The following is a 16681-nucleotide window of genomic DNA, read 5'->3' as shown; positions in this document are numbered from 1 at the left end:
ATAGAGGAGACTGTTGCAATAGTCTAAACTACTGGTTATAAATGCATGAATCAGTTTTTCAGTACATTCACTAGTAAGGTATTTCCGTATGTGTCGGATATTATACAGATAAAAGAATGCACTACCACAGGTCTTTGTTATATGCGTTGCCATATCCATGTGCAAGTCGAACCAGGAGCCCACATTTCTTGCCGAGTGTAGGGGAATTACATGAACATCGGCAACCCTAATACTGCTGACAGGCACTTTAGATAGCTGCTTGCTCGTGCCCATCGCCAGAAACTTAGTCTTATCATCGTTCAACATCAACTTATCATTAATCATCTATGAACGAACTTTCTCCATGGCATCTACGCCTCAGAGTTCACACGTACTCTCCAGTGGGCGAAATGACAAGTATAATTAAGTATCATCTGCGTACGAGTGTGCAGACGGCAGGTGAGATTTAATAATACCGAAACGTTTGCTAGCATAGAAAGTAAAAAGCAGGGGACTAAGGCATGATTCCTGAGACACCCCACATTCTAGGCCAAACTTTTTGCAAAGAACACCATTAATTGTAACTTGTTGCGATCGACCTCTCAGACCATTGAAAGAGCTGACCCACGTAGGCCAAGCAGTGGCTTAGGTCTATGAATAAGAATTTCATGGTACACAGTTTTTTTCAAGTATCATAGGCGGCGCTGAGGGCCAAAAGAACTAGGAGTGTCACATGACCCATATCTATATTCATTAAAATATCATTCTTGACTTTCAGTAACGCCGTCTCAGTGGAGTGATGCTCACGACACACACTCTGCATTTCTGGGAACAAACCATTGGTCAGCATGTGGGCCTGTAACTGTATAGCAACCGCTATCTCTGTGACCTTAGAAGTAAACTGTAAGTTGCTTATTGGGCGGAAGTTCTTGTTTACCAGTTCGAATCCAGGTTTCTTAAGCAATGGATGCAGCAAGGCATTTTTCCACTCATCAGCGAACCGACCAGTCTTTAGTGATAAATTAATCATCTTTGTTATGACAGGGAGTAGATGGTCCAGAAGTATAGAAGATGGAAGTGGATCAAGGTGACATGATTTCTTACAGGCTACTGCTAAATTCTTTACATCCTCCTCAGTGAGTAGCGCGAATTCACAGAAAGAGAGGTCAGTGCAAAGGAGGGAAAAGTAAGCTACGGCGTAGAGGAAGCCCTGACTTCGTTTTCCTCTACGCCGTAAGCTTACTTTTCCCTCCTTTGCTGACGCAGTATCTTTTTTCTGCTTGTGCAATCCAACCTGACTTGCACGTGGTTCGAAGTTGCAGCCAATAAAACTCACACAATTTTTTTGGACGGGCTCGGGATACGGTAAACTTAAAAAAAAAACAAAGCAATTTTTGACTCCCAAGAAAAATACGAAAGGAATGCGCTACCTAATTTATGACGCTGGCTGACTACGTCATCCCGCGTGAAGGAGGTACGCTTGACCTGGCTTTACTAAAAGTAAAAAAAAAATCATATAATGTAAAAATAAACATCTCCTTGTGGCATAAAACTGTAAGTATTAAATCTGAATTTGTACTAGAATCTCAGGTTATCGATTGCAGTCCACTGTCCTCTTTGATATGGTGTTTTCGCCAATTCACTCTTTTCACCGGACGACTGTAATACCCAGGAGAAATAGACTACTAAAGTGATGACGTCATAAAAAATAAGTTTCTGAAATTATGGGATTTGTCAGGATGTTCTGAAAGATCAATGTCCAAGAGGCCTACTTACCAAAAATGAGCATTTCGCGGAAAATTGTCTCTGAGATGTTAGCCGGTTATACTCAGAAAACTCCATACGTTTGGGGGTCGACCCAAAAAAGTTTACAAGCTATGGTTTGTATGGAGTTTTCTAAGCATAACTGGGTTACGTACGATCTCAGAGACAATTTGCCCCGAAATGCTCATTTTTGGCAAGTAGGCCTCTTGGACATTGTTCTTTCAGAATATCCTGACAAATCCCATGATGTCAGAAATTTCATTTTTATGACGTCACACTTTAGTACTCTATTGGGATGCAAAACTAGTGGGTGGGGGGGGGGGGGGGGTTAACAAGGTGCATTATGGTCCGGTGAAAATAATGAATAGCCTCTGTTGCCCAAGCTTCGCAGTGAGGGGAAAAAGGCGAAAAAAAATTTCGGCGAGCCTAGTGATCCGATCGGTAATCTGGGGAGGGGAAAGTGGGGCGCAGCCTGGAGATATGCCTTTGATGCCGTTTTTGGCGGCGGTTCTTACTAGCACCAGCGCCACCCAAGCGCCACCCCTTCCCCCAAACCTTTGGTAGTGTCGAAAATGAAACATCCGAAGTCGAAATATAAGGACCCTGAACCAGAAAACAAGCGCACCCATGCTAAACGCAGGAGCCTATCGCGAATAAGAAGCACCCCGAACTGGACTTATGTAGTTTTCAATGGTTTACTGAATAAAATATGACTAGGCGGCCTTTTTTTAGGCCATTAGGGGAGGGGGCGGCTGTACACATGCTACCTTTTTGTTTTGTTGTTTTGAGTACTCCAGGACATCCTTTTTTTAAAAAAAACTTTTTCATCATTCAGCTATCGAATTTCCGTGTCGCGAGCGCATGATGGTCATATGACCTTTGTACAAGTCTCTCGCAATGTTATGCGCGGCGAGCATTGCGTGACTCCGGCCGGAGAGCTGCACATGGCGTTTGATAGACTTGCCTACAAGTCGAGCTCAAATTTCTTCACAAGCCTGAAGATGTTTTCTGCGCAAAAGCGAAAAGCGAGCTGGATAGACTTTCATTCTCGTCCCCAGAGCCCGTCGTTTAAGCCGAGTGGCTCTGGGGACGAGAATGGAGTCCTTCGCTTCTCATTTCCGGTTCCGGTAGTTGGCCCCAGCGCGAAGGACTAAAATTCTGCAGGGCTCGTCACGCACCGCTTCCTGCTCGAGCAAGGCTTTGCCTTACGAACCCTGTAGAATCATGCATCAGCTGGTAAACAAATAAGGGCAGAACAACAAACTCTTTTATTGGGAGAAGTTTGAAGTACACGACCCTCATCTTTTGAAACTCGCAACTACGTGCGTAATTTGAGCGCAAGATTTAGGGGTGTGGGTTGACGTTTAGGCTGCCGATGGAACATTTCATCAGGCGTTTCGGATTTCGGAGAATTGGCCAAAAAAGGTGCTATTTACACGTTGTGACAGTCTATTGAAAGCAACACTTCCGTAACTCCAGCTCGAACTTTAGACGCAGCTTCCAACAATTGAGGCTCTTCGTTCATCTACAATGCCGTCAAAGAAGAGATCGGAGGGAACTTGTTGCTCCTGTTGCTCAAGGACTGCTTTGATCATCTGTCTTGCGGTCACTGGATTGTTGCTTCTTGTTTTAGGGTTAATTTTTAGTGTTGGTGGAGTCTTCTCTCACATCATTGATGACGAAGTGGACAAGGTAAGTTTCAAAATCACTTACGAGTCACTTAGGTAGCAAAAATGAATGGCTTTTGGTTTCACCATGAGCACCGCGTTCATTCGCATGGAGTCGAGAAATGATATTGTCAAATATCTTTATCTTATTGTCAAAGTTCCGTTGCGTGTTGCCCATTGTCGAAGGGCAGTTTGATAAAATACGAAAAGCAGTTAAAGATAGTTTATGCCCTCTGTTTATAAGTTAAACCTCTCAAGCTTAGCTTGACGAAACAAAAGTGAAGTATTTGTGGATGTTAATTTTTTACGCGGAATAAGCTTTAAAAAGCTCCAAGCATTTATGGCACAATGATTGAATTTTTAATAACCTTAAACCTCAAAGACTTGGATTCGTTATTTGCGGTAAGCTCTTATTAAACCTTTAAGGTTTACGGCTTGTGATTTCTTTCTTATATGAGCTTATTAATTGATGACACTACAGTGCAGTACAGAGTTTCTTTATAAAAAAAAAATGAACGTCGATGTTTTTGTCCCATATACGTAAGACCACTTAACTTAACCTTAAAAATTTGAACTTTGTATCTTTATAAAGTTCAAGCGTTTAAAGTAAACTCTCACATGAGTGTAAGCGTATTTTTAGATTATTAACAAGGTGCTTGTACAAACCTGTTTGTATTGCACAATATTCTAGATCTTGCATTTTTGGCGTGAGATTTCCCACTTAGGTAGTCTGACAGCGTGTATGTACAATAAATTACTCAAATAAGCCTCCCTTTTCAGAGCAAGAAAGTTATTACCCCCCCCCCCCCTTAAGAAGTTCCCCTCACCCCTCCCCCTTGATTCTGAAATGGTAGACTGGGACTCTTCAAGTGGACTGATCCACGATCTGATATGATTTATTCACAAGCTGCATGACCTCCCACTTCATGCGATCATGTACCTGAGCTTTTCCACTTTACTTTTAGTTGACGACTGCCAAGATAGCTCAATTGGATATTAAGCAATGGTTTTGCCTTTTAAGCAAGAGGTCATTCATTCAAACCCTGGCTAGAACAACGCTAAGGGTCTTAAAATAATGTAGGGGGCATTTACATGAGACCGGGACGAACTCAGACGAGTAATAAGTTTGTATCCGACTCCATACATTTCTTTTCATGCATTCATGCATTTACCGGCCTAAAACTGAACTCATACTGGTCTGACTTTGTGTCAGTCGTTGTCCCAACATGAGTTACTTTTGTATCAGTCACAGGGTTAGAGGGTGTTACACCATTTTACACAGTGCTACCTCTGTCACTGTTTTAAGTCACCATGGCAAATTTCAATAGAGTGATTATTAAAAGTTGTACCATCATCTTTGCCAAATGAAATTAATTAGCTCCCTCCTCCATTCCACCCCCCCCTCCCCCCCAAAAAAGCTCAAATTTACTTAAAATGGCCTATTGAGTGGTCCTGCAGGCTCAGCAGTGGGGAAAGGGTGAAAAGCAGAGTGAAACGGGAAAAAAAATTTTGTGAGCAAAGCAAGCCAAGCGGCCACCATTTTCCCTCCCATAGTTTTGCTCTCCGATTTTTCTCTTTTCCCTTTTCCCTACTGGAGATGCTGGTCCCAGGTTAACTTGACATGTCCCCAGAGGGCTTTATAATTGAGTATTTACGGTAATAATTTAAAATATGCTTTCAAAACTTGGAACACTCAGAAAATGACCAATAATATAATATTTTGGCTAGCCCGAGTTTGGACTTACAACTAGGACTTCCATGTACAGACCTAACATCCTAAATATTAACAGTATTCTTAAGTTCTCATTCTTTCTCCCCTCAGAATGTAGAATTGAAACCTGGCAGTTTAGTGTATCAAGAATGGAAAAGTGCATCAACTCCTATTTACATGAAGTACTACATGTTTAACGTAACAAATCATGATGAAGTAATGCAGGGTGCAATACCCAATGTAACACAGATAGGACCCTACTCATACAGGTACTTGTAAGAATTAAGTTACTGGTTCGTGGACAAATCAAGTACTCAGGGTGTAAAAAAAGTCAGTTTTGGGCAAGCTTTAGCTAGCGTGTACTAGCTCGAGTCAGTTACATGTATTTTAACTACCAACGATGCGAACGACTTCATAAAATGCTAAAGGCCACACAAGAGAGAAACCTCTGTTGGCAGCTAGGGTACATTTGAACATAGTTAATTGAGTGCAGTAGTTATGAAACCTGTCAGACACCTTTGTTATATGTTTTTGTTGGCCTGATGATGCACAATGTTTTGATCAATAGCATTCTAACATTTTGATAGTATTGACCAATAAAAACGTCTCATTTAATTAAATTTTATTCCATCACAAAGGTTTGTGCACCACGGTGGAGCTTCCAACGTAAACTTTGAGCTTCATTGTTTTATAATAATTATTGATGTTTGCGCCATTCATAACCAGTCTCCTCAAATAACTATGATTTTATCTAGCCTGAAAAAAATTTTGACAAGCAGTATTAATGTTGTTTAATTGCATTTTGTTAGTTATATCATTGATTCATTTGTTGTAATATAATTGATTTTAATAATACTTTGTCAGATCAGCTTGAAAAACAGCTTTCGAAACACATGAATCTATACTAGCAGGAAGTTAAACAATTTGTCTTATCTTGCTTCTGTAAATATTTGAATTCCCCCCCCCCCCCCCCCCTGCACCCAAAAAAAAATTCAGTTGCCCACTGGGCAAGTTAGGAAATATGCTGGTTCTGTAATTACACTTGTTGACTTGTATCTTTGTAATAAGTAGAATATCATCATTGGTATATTATATGACTAATGTTTTGAACACTCTTTCATATCAGAGAACTTAGATCGAATGAAGTGCTCAACTGGACCAGAGACCACAGTGTTGTGACATTCATGCCAAATAGAACATATATTTTTGATCCAGAAACATCATGTGATGGCTGTGATGACAAGAATGACACTTTTTTTACTGTCAATATACCACTACTGGTAATATATAGATTTAGCTAGAGCTAAGAGCAAATTATATTAATTAGCTCCAGGTTACGTCTTTTAAATTTACTTGAGACATTGGACTTGACAGAGTCGATTAGGAAATTGAGTGATTTTAATTCTCAGTAGACAAAGCCTTGTACCAGAATAATTTAATTTATATAAATTGCATTTTTTTTTACATTTTTCATGCTAAAGATGAAATTAGTCATGTGTAATGACACCAAACAAAATTTCTCATGGGAGTCCGAGAAAATGAATGTCAAATTTCACAAAAATTGTAAAAACACTTGTAAAATTCTGAAAATTTCATGTGTAAGATGTAATTTTGTGACATTCATTTTCTTAGGCTCCCATAAGACATTTTCTTTGGTGTTATTACAGATAACTAATTATATCTACAGCCTTTGAAAAAAACTTTTAAAAAAGAATGCGATATTGAGTAAATTATTCTGGTACAAGGTTTTTGTCCACTGGAAATTGAAATTACTCAATTTCCTGGATTCCGTCTTAAAACCATTGCAAAGAAATCCACAAATCAGTAGTTAACTATAGAGGAGAACCATATGACTGAAAAACGCACACTTGAGCCTGCAATCAATAAAAATATTAAAAGCTAATTAGTGGTCAGCAGGAAAAAACACATGTCCTCGATGAGTTATCACCTGAGCCCACAATATGGCCATGTGACTCTGGTCAGTGGATACCCTGTTTTTGACAGCTGTCATTTCATCATAATATGGTTGCCTGTCATCAAGTTAAACACAGGTTACAGGCTCCCACACTATCTAGACAGTTTGACATTTCAGATTCGTTTCCCTATGGTGCAAAAGAACTGGTGGACATAAAGTCATATGATTACTAAATTTTCTTAGGTTTTGAGCTCTGCTTGCACCGGCTTCGCCCTTGCTTGGGGCTCTGCTATGATTGTGTACTTTAAATACTTAATGATTCTTATGGTTGGAATAAATGTACAATTAATATTAAATTATTCAATTATAATGGTCGAAATTCAGACGTCTCTCTCTCCAGCACCACCCACAGGTTATGGGGTGGAGACATGTGATTTTTCAGTCTATTTTTAAATAGTTTTTATCATTTTTTGTTATCTGAAATATCCAGAAGTACACCTCAAGTTAGATGGGTGCACCACACTAATTGAGGTTAAAGAAAACTAATACTGGTGCTGTGCTCTTTAACCAGCTTTGATCATGAACTATATAAAAATAACAAAAGTCCTAAATGTGATTGGCCATCAGCTGTTCCCGTTAAGCACTAATAGGGCAGGGTGTAAGACAGTATATTTTTCATGCTTAGTAAGTAATTGGACAGTATGCATCATCACATGCAAGCCCCTTTTACAGTGCAGCAAAAACATGCGGAATATCCTGTTTTTTTAATTTTAAAAAAGCAATAAACATCACAAACTTTGCTATAGTTCTTCTGTTATGATTAATTGGTGACAGAACTTTGTGTCATCCAATTCGGTCTGTAATCCTATTTGTGATTTATTAAAACAAGCCGGACTCCTGCCACACAGTCATCCGGTTTACTTATTTAATTAAAATCACTCCTAAATTGAGCTCCTCTCCATCTAATTAACCAGCTTTGAGTAAGAGCATTTTTCTGTTGTTTTCCTTTGCAGACTGTGGCACTGTGGTTAAAAAATACTAACTATAGGAAAGAGCATGGGTGGTGCCTGCTGGGATTGGATATTGAAGCTTATGTATACAAAGTCAAGCTGTTCCAAAAGAGGACAGTGTTTGAGCTTCTTTGGGGATACACCGATCCATTTTTGGAGTTTTTGAAGAATCCACCACTTGACTGTCCAGGCCAAAAAGGATTGTCATCTTTTGTTCAGTTGCAGGTTTGTGGTGGTGTGAAAAAACAAACATGTTTTTGTATTATCATTTGTGCTGCTGTGTTTACAGAAAGCCCGGGTGGGTGAGGCAGAGGGGGGGGGGGGGTATACTCCCTTAATGGCCTATATGTAGAGGTCCCAACCTATATAAAAGGGGTACCTTTTCCAGGCTTCAGAACGTGAAAAGGTAAGGTATTCCTCTAGTTGAAGTAGACTTTTATGAAAGGGTAGGGAATTCTGTCATTTTGGTCTGTCAAAGGGCCCAAAAAGAACAAACAAATGCACTTTACGGCTGACAGACAAGTATAGAGAGCATTGACAGAGTAAAACTGTTATTAACTTAGGTATTGTAAAAGGGGTACCATCCAGGGTTGGACCTCGGGGTGCAGCCTCCCCATATAAAACGTTGTTGCTATGTCAAAAAATACCCTGAAACTAGGAACTTATGAAAATTTTCAAATGTGACAGGGATACTGAAGGTCATGGAAAAATGGAAAAGTTTGTGGGAAAAACGTCAAGGATTAAAAGAGTTTACAGGTGTATAAAGTTTCCTGATTAAGCCCTACATTTGCCTCCTTAAGGGAGGAGGCAGGAGTTGAACTCCTGTATAAAGATGACGATGGTGCTCATCGTCGTTTTTAAGGGATAAAATTTTTGGCTGACATTGCATTAGGTATGCTAAAATGTAAACTGAATTACAGTGAAGGTGTCGGGTTACCATTGAGGGGTCCTCTACATTGTGTAGCCAAAAAATGTGAATACTTTAGTCAATGCCAGCCATTTATTTGTCTTGGAATTTTTACCTCCTAGACACACCCACAAAACAAGATTCTAGAATGTTTTCAGGGTGTTTTCAATAATTTCTGATAGGCAAGCACGTCATCGTCATAGGGGAATCACCTCACCCCCTGCGCAGCTACCATGCTGCATCTCTATGTACTTCAAGGATTACTTTATTTATGTGCCACACCCTACTCTCAGAAAATTCCTCTTTTAGATCTTTGCTGGTGGTTTACACTGTTTTGATGAGCTTAACTGGATTGGCAGTGTTGAGAATGCGTGAGAAAAGTAATGGTCACTTGGGTTGTATGCTCTCAGGTTTCAAAGAAAATCATTTTTACAGCTTGCCATTCGGGCAAGCTGAAGCTAGCATTTACTAGCCGAGATGTCATTTCAACTAGCCCCAAAAACTTTTTGACTTGCAGAATTAATTTCACAGTTCTTCTGTTACTCAAATTCCTCAAAAAACATCACTTTCCCGTCAGGCAAGTTAAAAACAGAATTCACTCGCCCAAGAGCAAAATCCACTAGCCCTGGGCTATCGGACACCACTTTCTTTGCACGCTGGCTCTGCAATTGTTCTAATTTTTTGAGTCCCAGTCTGATCAGGTCCAATTAAGGGTCAGTTATTAAGGCCCTGCAGTTTATCAAAGATAATAAGCCAATTGCATTTGTTTTGAGTTAAACCTTATTTGTATTTTTCAGTATAATAATACATACTATGGCATCAGTGCTGTTCACACGGGACAAGTTAAAATAAGCAAATTGGAGCAATATACCATGTGGAGAGGACAATCGTAAGTATTTACCCAGGGAAGGTACTCAATTCAACACATGATCCACTGTAAAATTTTCATACTCTGTAAAACTGCAGCAAAAACCAGAGCCAAAGAAGTGCAATGCCTTGGAACTTTGCCCAAGAAAAGTGCTTGGAAAAGTGAATTGTTGTAATTTGTGCTTAAATTTTTTTTTTTTACCCCTTAAATTTCAAGAAATCAATATTGAATTTCATTTTATTCTGCAGTCATTTATATTGGTGGAGTGACAAATATGCAAACATGATCAATGGCTCAGGTATGTTTATGGTGCACATAAAAAACTGATAATTCAGTGATTTTAAGTTTTATGTAATTTAATTAGGTTAAATTCGGTGTGTTATACTACTATCTGAGAAATTTCTGTAATTTGATTGGCCTAGAGCAGTGGTATTTCAGCTTAATTTGAAATACCTACATGTGAAAGTTACAAACCTTGTGCGGGCAGTAGTATAAACAAATAATAGCATGATTTGTACGTGATATTTGGCATAAATACCACTTGTGATATTTCAAAATTGTCTCAAATTTCATTCGCCTAATGGCTCGTGAAATTACGTATAAAAATTTTGAAATATCACTTGTGGTATTTATGCCAAATATCACTGAAATCATACTATTACCTATACAAAAACTCACAACTCTTACACCATGGAAAAATCAACTGAATTTGCAAGATATCTGACCAATGTGGTAGGCTAAGCTACAAATGGGATTATTGTGCAGGTGCTCTTTTTTTTAGGGGAGGGGGGACGGCGGTTATTGGTAGGCAGACAATGTACTTTATATGGCGAGCATTTGTAATAACAGGAATTTCTCCCTCTCCCCCCTATCTCCCCTGTTTCTTCCCCCTCCTCGACCTCTCTCCTTTTTTTTTAGGAATAAGCTGCACTTTGTATTATCAGGGTGTCTTAAACTATTGAGGGTTTCTTAAGGGGCGAGTTGACAGTAAAGTGACAGCAATGGACCAAACAAATCCTTTTCTGAACACTCTAATGGACCTACATACCTTCCAACCTCCGGAGATCTAAAATCTGGAAACTCTCTATTTTGCACTACACCCCCCCCCCCCCTCACCCCCGAATGTCAACAGCACCAACACCCCCACCTCCACCCCTGCCCCCGCGCTAGCAAATTGCCTTAGGACATAATATGACGTCTTACATGAAATACATGGTATCAAAATGCGCTTTCATCACTAATCTTTGTCATTGACTAAACATGTGCAAAAATGTCCCAGAAACTGTACAATGAATACAAAAAGTTCGAATTTTGTGAAAAAATGGACTAAATTTCAAACTAAAGCACAGAAATGCTCAAAAGTCCATTTTATCCGGGAGATTTGGTGCTCTAACCGGGAGACCGGGAGATTTGATGAAAAACTTGGAGACTCCCGGGAAAACTGGGAGAGTTGGCAGGTATGGAACTAAAACCATAGTTAATAGAGGGAATGGTTATGAAACGCGACAAAGTTCTTTGTTGTATGTTTTTGTTCTCTTTTTTGATCTTGACCCTGCACAAAACACAATAGTTGTTTACTCCGTACTGAGGAACTAACCAATAGAAACGTGCTGGTTACGTAATTCATGCATAACGTATGAACGCAAAACAAAAGATTGTGCAGGGTCGTGGACCTTCTAACATAAATCTTGGCATCTTTGTTTGCTCCTTTGATGTTTGCCGGGCTTCATAACCAGTCACCTCCATTAACTATGCTAAAACCAAGCACAGAATTGCACGCATTGAAGGCATCCTACTACTGATAAGCATACATAATCATGTATAGGCTCTTTTCCTTCAATAATGATTGTGAAAAGATTGCAAAAACCAGCTTATGACTCGTTATTTGATTGCAGATGGTACTCAGTTTGCTCCAAGAGTTTCTAAAGATGCTGTGTTGTATGCATATTCACCTGAAATCTGCAGGTATGATTATAGTGTGCCTTGGAGAATCGGCCATAGTTTATGATCAATGCTGTTGCACGTGTTGCATTTTAAATTCGAGCCAACGAGCTGATAAGGGTTGAAAAACCTTGAGAAATCAGAAATACGCCTAATTTGCCAAACTTGGCGTCATGTTTTCCAGCCAAGGAAAGTTTCATGGAAAATTACTGTATGTTGATGTTTAAGGCCCGTGTCATTAGCATTAGGCTCACTGTCTGTGAGGTTTGACCTTTGCCCCCAACCTTAGCAGTTAAACTCTGTCACTGTAGCATGTTACGAGTTTAGTATCATCAATTTATGAGAAAGTCTCCTCTGTAGTTTCTGAGTCAAGTTTAAGTTTTTTGTTGTGACAGATCCGTCTATTTTACCTACGAGTCCACTGTGAAGGTCAAGGGCATCAAACTTTACCGATTTATTGCTCCCAAAGAGCTTTATCTCAGCGGTGACGTGCATGAAGCCAACAAAGGATTCTGTGTACCTTCAAATAGCTGTTTGCCAACTGGTTTGCTCAATATCAGCCGATGTCAGCCACAAAGTAAGTTATCATTATTGGCTCTCTTCATAATAAAGTCGCTCCGAGATTCTGCCCCGGCCTCGTTCCCAGGTTCTCTCTCTTCCCGTCGGCGTCCTCTTGGAGTCCTGGGAACGAGAAAGACGAGAGAACGTGGTTCCCTGGTTGTTGAATTGGTAGTTGGGTTTGTGGGTGGGTGATGTACGTGATTTACAGACGAATATATATATTGTTGGGGTTGGGAGATAGGGGGCGAAGAGTTTTAAGCCGTCTATTCAGCCATCACGTCATTTTCAGTTAAAAGTTTGTATTTGGAAGCTCTAGCAATGACGACGGCAGCTGCCTCTTGTATTTTTCTTTTGAGTCACAGAAGATCGAGGTCACGTGTGAGGGGCGAGCGGCTTGCCGCGAGGAACGAGGGAGGAAACCCAAGCGAATAAAAAATAAAAACAAAAAGTCGTTTTTCCTCTCTCCTCCCTAATCACTCCTTCTTTCCACCATAATTTCCATAATTTTACCTTATGTTTTCCACTGGCTGTTCATGGCTCCCATTCTATTGCACAACTAAGTGCGCTTTCCATTTGTCAGAACTGACCGGCCAGACCATTCCCGTCGCAATGAGAATTTCACTTTTAATCAAAACTATCCAGCCACATTAGTCAAATCCTAAATAGTATGTACCAAGGAGATGATTTTTCAGCAAAAAATCTTGGAAAAAGTCTATTTCATTTTCAAATTGACTGGTTGGGCCAGCCAGTTCTGATAAATGGAAAGCGCCCTTAGATTATACTCTCTGGCTTTCAGATCCACCCGTTATTATTTCGCCACCACATTTCTATCAAGGAAACAAGAGTTTGGTAGAAGCAGTTAACGGTCTCGACCCGCAGAAGAGTCTACATGAAACGTTTGTCGACGTGGAACCGGTAAGTAACAAATCTGTAGACTGAATGAACAGGAGGGATAGTCTTCATAACTCCGCTAAAACCTTGTCATGGATCGGTAAATTGTAGGTCTCCTTCGCAGCCGTTATTAGGGTCGTGACGCGACTCTAATAATGTCTGCGAAGGAGACTAGCAAATTGTGTGCTGCAACCTGATTGTAATTGTAAATTGTTGGTAATTTGTGTAACTTAGGAATTCTCAGAACTTGTTTAATTGTGTCCTTACGATGCTTCCAGATCGAATTGGAGTTTGGAAATGTTGCTTTTTTAAGGAGAGGCTAAAACTGGAGTAACCTTAGAAAAACCTCTTGGAGTAAGGGAGAGACCCAGCAATAAACTCAACCCAAAAAAACGGCGTCGGCGCCGGAATTTGAACCCGGGCCACATTGGTGGGAGGCAAGTGCTCTCACCACTGCCCCACCCTTACTCCCCAAACGCGAAAGTTGGAAGATAATGATACAAGAATTAACCACCACAAGTTACAATCAGTTTAATTCTGAAAATTTAATACAGAGGAGAAGTCGTTACGTCACTTTGCCATGGTAGCAAAATTTCTGGATGACAACAAAGCAAAAACGTCACTTAAAAAGTGGATTCACACTGTTTCAAACTTCATCGATCTTACTCAATTTCATTTAATTTGTAAAATCTTGGCGAAAGAACCTTATCTGAGTTTAGTAAAAGAAAAAGAAAATTCTTGTGTTGTGTTCACCTACTCCATAAAGCCGTCGTGTGAAATTAGGAAGTTTCAAGTGTTGTTAACAAATGTACAAAAAAGCGTGAATGCACGTGCAAAGTTGTTGTTTTACTAATGCAAACCGATTGCTTTTTTGCCGTTCTCCTTGCCGTCGCGCGTCGTCGTTGTTGCTTAAGCTCCCCATTGCTGTGATCCAGAAATGTTGCTACCATGATAACGTGACGTCACACCTCTTCTCTATTGACCAATTCACGTCACTAAACTGAACGTTATTACTGCGTTTTGACACTGGATAATAACTTGTGATCTATTCATTTTGTTTTTACTCCATTAGATTACAGGAACGGTCATGCGTGCTGCTAAACGAATTCAAATCAATGTTGCCCTGGAGTCTGTAGATACTTTAACGTGAGTAAAAACCCGTATGTACGAGGCGTGTGTATTGAAAATGATGAAATCGCGGATCTCAGTTTTGAAATCGGTGATCTAAAACAAATCATCTTAACCCTTTAAGCCCCAATATCCACATACCGATTCTCGGCATACTGTATTCTCTTTGGTGATAATTAAATTAATTCACATAACCCTTTCTCTAAATTGTGTTTTGATATTTTTAGAAGAAAATTTTTGTTGGTTACCATTGGGCCTTAAAAGGGTTGATTTTACTGGAGATCAACGTAAAACACCTCAAAATGCTGTCGTCATAGCTACTCGCGTGGTGTATCGCACATGGCTTCAGTTCGAGATGAAAATGGGAGCAAAAACGTAAACAGATATGCGCTTTCTTTGGCTTAGCATGCAAACGCTCACGGAATCGGACACACAAGACAACGGAGGTCCCGCGTTTTAGCGTTGACGTTCATAAACAAAGTTTTTCCAAAACTCTGACGGCATGGCTACACGATCAGACACGGCATAATGACAAGAGTAAAACTGCAATAACAGACGAGAGTATCGTACACACATCTGGGAAATATACTTATCGCCATATTTGCGTTAGTGCATTTCCATCTCTTGGTATGGAGGGTTGAAAACGATTCAAAAACGCCGTTGTGGATGCGGAGCTCTCTATACGCTTTGCAGACAAAAAAGGGCGAATTAACAAAAAGTGTTGGTGTAGAGATCACCTAAGCCTTCAGTAGAATACCATGGCATGGTATTTTTTGCAAAGGATAGCTTCCATTCAGTCGTAGACCAACCTAACAGCACTCGATTTTCTTTCACTTTTTACAGACAAACGACTGGCAAATTTCAACTCGTGTTTCTCCCAGTTATGTTCGCTGCTGAGGTAGGTTGCTGTTAGTTGCATGCGGAGTAGTGAATATTTTTTTTATGCATTTTAACCAATTTTTACACTTAATTTGTGGTAGTAAACAGAATTCCTTTTAATTTATTTTGCCCTTGATGAACTTTCCCTTTATTCATCATACAGTCGAATTTCTCTGACACCCATATGTCCGTCTCAGAGAGATGTCAGTGTTATAGAGAGTCTACTAAAAAGAGTGAAGAAAGACAGCTAGGGGTCAACTCTAGCTGTCCGTTTCAGCGAGGTGTTCGTCTTGCAGAGGTGTCCGTTAAGAGAGAGCTGACTGTATTCCTGAGATTTTGTTCCCTGATATAATTATTGTGTTTTTATGAGTAATGATATGTAAATTGCTCGTGTGAAGCCTGCGAACAAGTATTCTCTGGACCTGGCCGTCTTCCAGTGGAAAAGGCACTAATTGACCAAATACAGTGTTTGTACGAGATTCCCCACATCAGAAACCATAGGGAGAAACGGTGCATGCTTTAGGTGCAGTGATTTCTGGGATATCCCTGGGAAACAAGCCTTAGTTATGACTGGTCGATCGTAAGTAACGCTTGTCCATCCAAATCCCAGAACTCGCTGCGATGCCGAAAGCCTGTACCTTTTCCCCTTATGGTTTCTGAAGTGCGGAATTGCCGACCTTATTTTATTGTGTGCGGGCTCACAAGCTCTCTCTGCCATGCGCGAGCAGCAAGTCTATTGGGGCTTGAATAAAGAGCTTGATCGCAGGCTTACCCATGTGTAGCAAGCACACAAGTGACTATTTATCTTATATATTCAAGGGGAAGTGTTATTACTGACGTCTACGTGTTTTGTGTTTGCAGACTGCAATGATCAGTGATGAGAAAGCAACAGAGTTCAAAGATAAAGTTTACCGCGCGATTACAATAGCACATGTGATTGAGTATCTTCTCATAGCCTTGGGTTGCCTGTTAATTATTGTAGCCTTAGTCTTGGTGATACTTTCAAAGAAAAAAGGCTTTGAGGTGAGTCTAATTGATACGTAAACCCTAACCTGTATCCCGGAATGGAAGGACTCCAATTTCAAAGGGGTGGTTCGTGGAGATGTTCTTTGTCTCTTAAGTATGTGTGTAACTTTGCAGTTTTTGATATCACGTCGCGAGCACTTTAGGAGCAGGAGAGGTTTTTATCTCATGCTGTCATCGCTCAAAAGTTCTGTTGATTAAAGCCAAACATAAATTACCGCACGTTTTAACACTTGCTACAGAACGAACTATTCTTTGTTAGGTCTTCTACGTAAAGTTGTTTAACGTTGTTCGTTACTTTTTTTAGGTTGGCAACAGTGAGGAAAGGAGACCCATTAATGGAGGGTATGTAGTTAAGAACTTTGGTAATTAAGTCGACCATCCGTGTGCAATCACCTCTGGCACGTAGACTGAGATCTTGCTTTCTCCCTGTTATC

At 40.1% G+C, this 16681-nt stretch overlaps 2 protein-coding genes across 4 annotated transcripts in view; both read left to right on the top strand.

Annotated features, from left to right (window-relative positions):
• Positions 1-234, top strand: part of LOC140948350 (lysosome membrane protein 2-like) — a 16583-nt gene extending 16349 nt beyond the window's left edge. The window contains exon 14 of the mRNA XM_073397587.1: positions 1-234. This exon is cut by the window's left edge and continues 1284 nt beyond it. The gene's annotated coding sequence lies outside the window, so the exon portion shown is untranslated.
• Positions 235-2918: 2684 nt separating this feature from the next.
• LOC140947764 (lysosome membrane protein 2-like) overlaps positions 2919-16681 on the top strand; it is a 63608-nt gene continuing 49845 nt past the window's right edge. For 2 of the 3 annotated variants that reach the window (XM_073396949.1, XM_073396948.1), the window contains exons 1-10: positions 2919-3435; positions 5233-5390; positions 6248-6401; positions 8050-8271; positions 9751-9842; positions 10070-10119; positions 11717-11786; positions 12158-12339; positions 13120-13238; positions 14287-14360. In XM_073396949.1, coding sequence (XP_073253050.1) covers positions 3274-3435; positions 5233-5390; positions 6248-6401; positions 8050-8271; positions 9751-9842; positions 10070-10119; positions 11717-11786; positions 12158-12339; positions 13120-13238; positions 14287-14360 — 1283 coding nt within the window. In that variant the 5' untranslated portion in view covers positions 2919-3273. Of the gene's footprint in view, positions 3436-5232; positions 5391-6247; positions 6402-8049; positions 8272-9750; positions 9843-10069; positions 10120-11716; positions 11787-12157; positions 12340-13119; positions 13239-14286; positions 14361-15185; positions 15241-16082; positions 16245-16551; positions 16590-16681 lie in introns of all 3 variants that reach the window. The other variant, XM_073396947.1, reaches the window with a different exon arrangement.

The sequence above is a fragment of the Porites lutea genome, chromosome 9 (assembly GCF_958299795.1).
Source record: "Porites lutea chromosome 9, jaPorLute2.1, whole genome shotgun sequence".
Taxonomy (NCBI): domain Eukaryota; kingdom Metazoa; phylum Cnidaria; class Anthozoa; order Scleractinia; family Poritidae; genus Porites; species Porites lutea.
The sequence above is the reverse complement of the archived record's forward strand: the minus strand, read 5'-3'. Positions and strand labels throughout refer to the sequence as shown.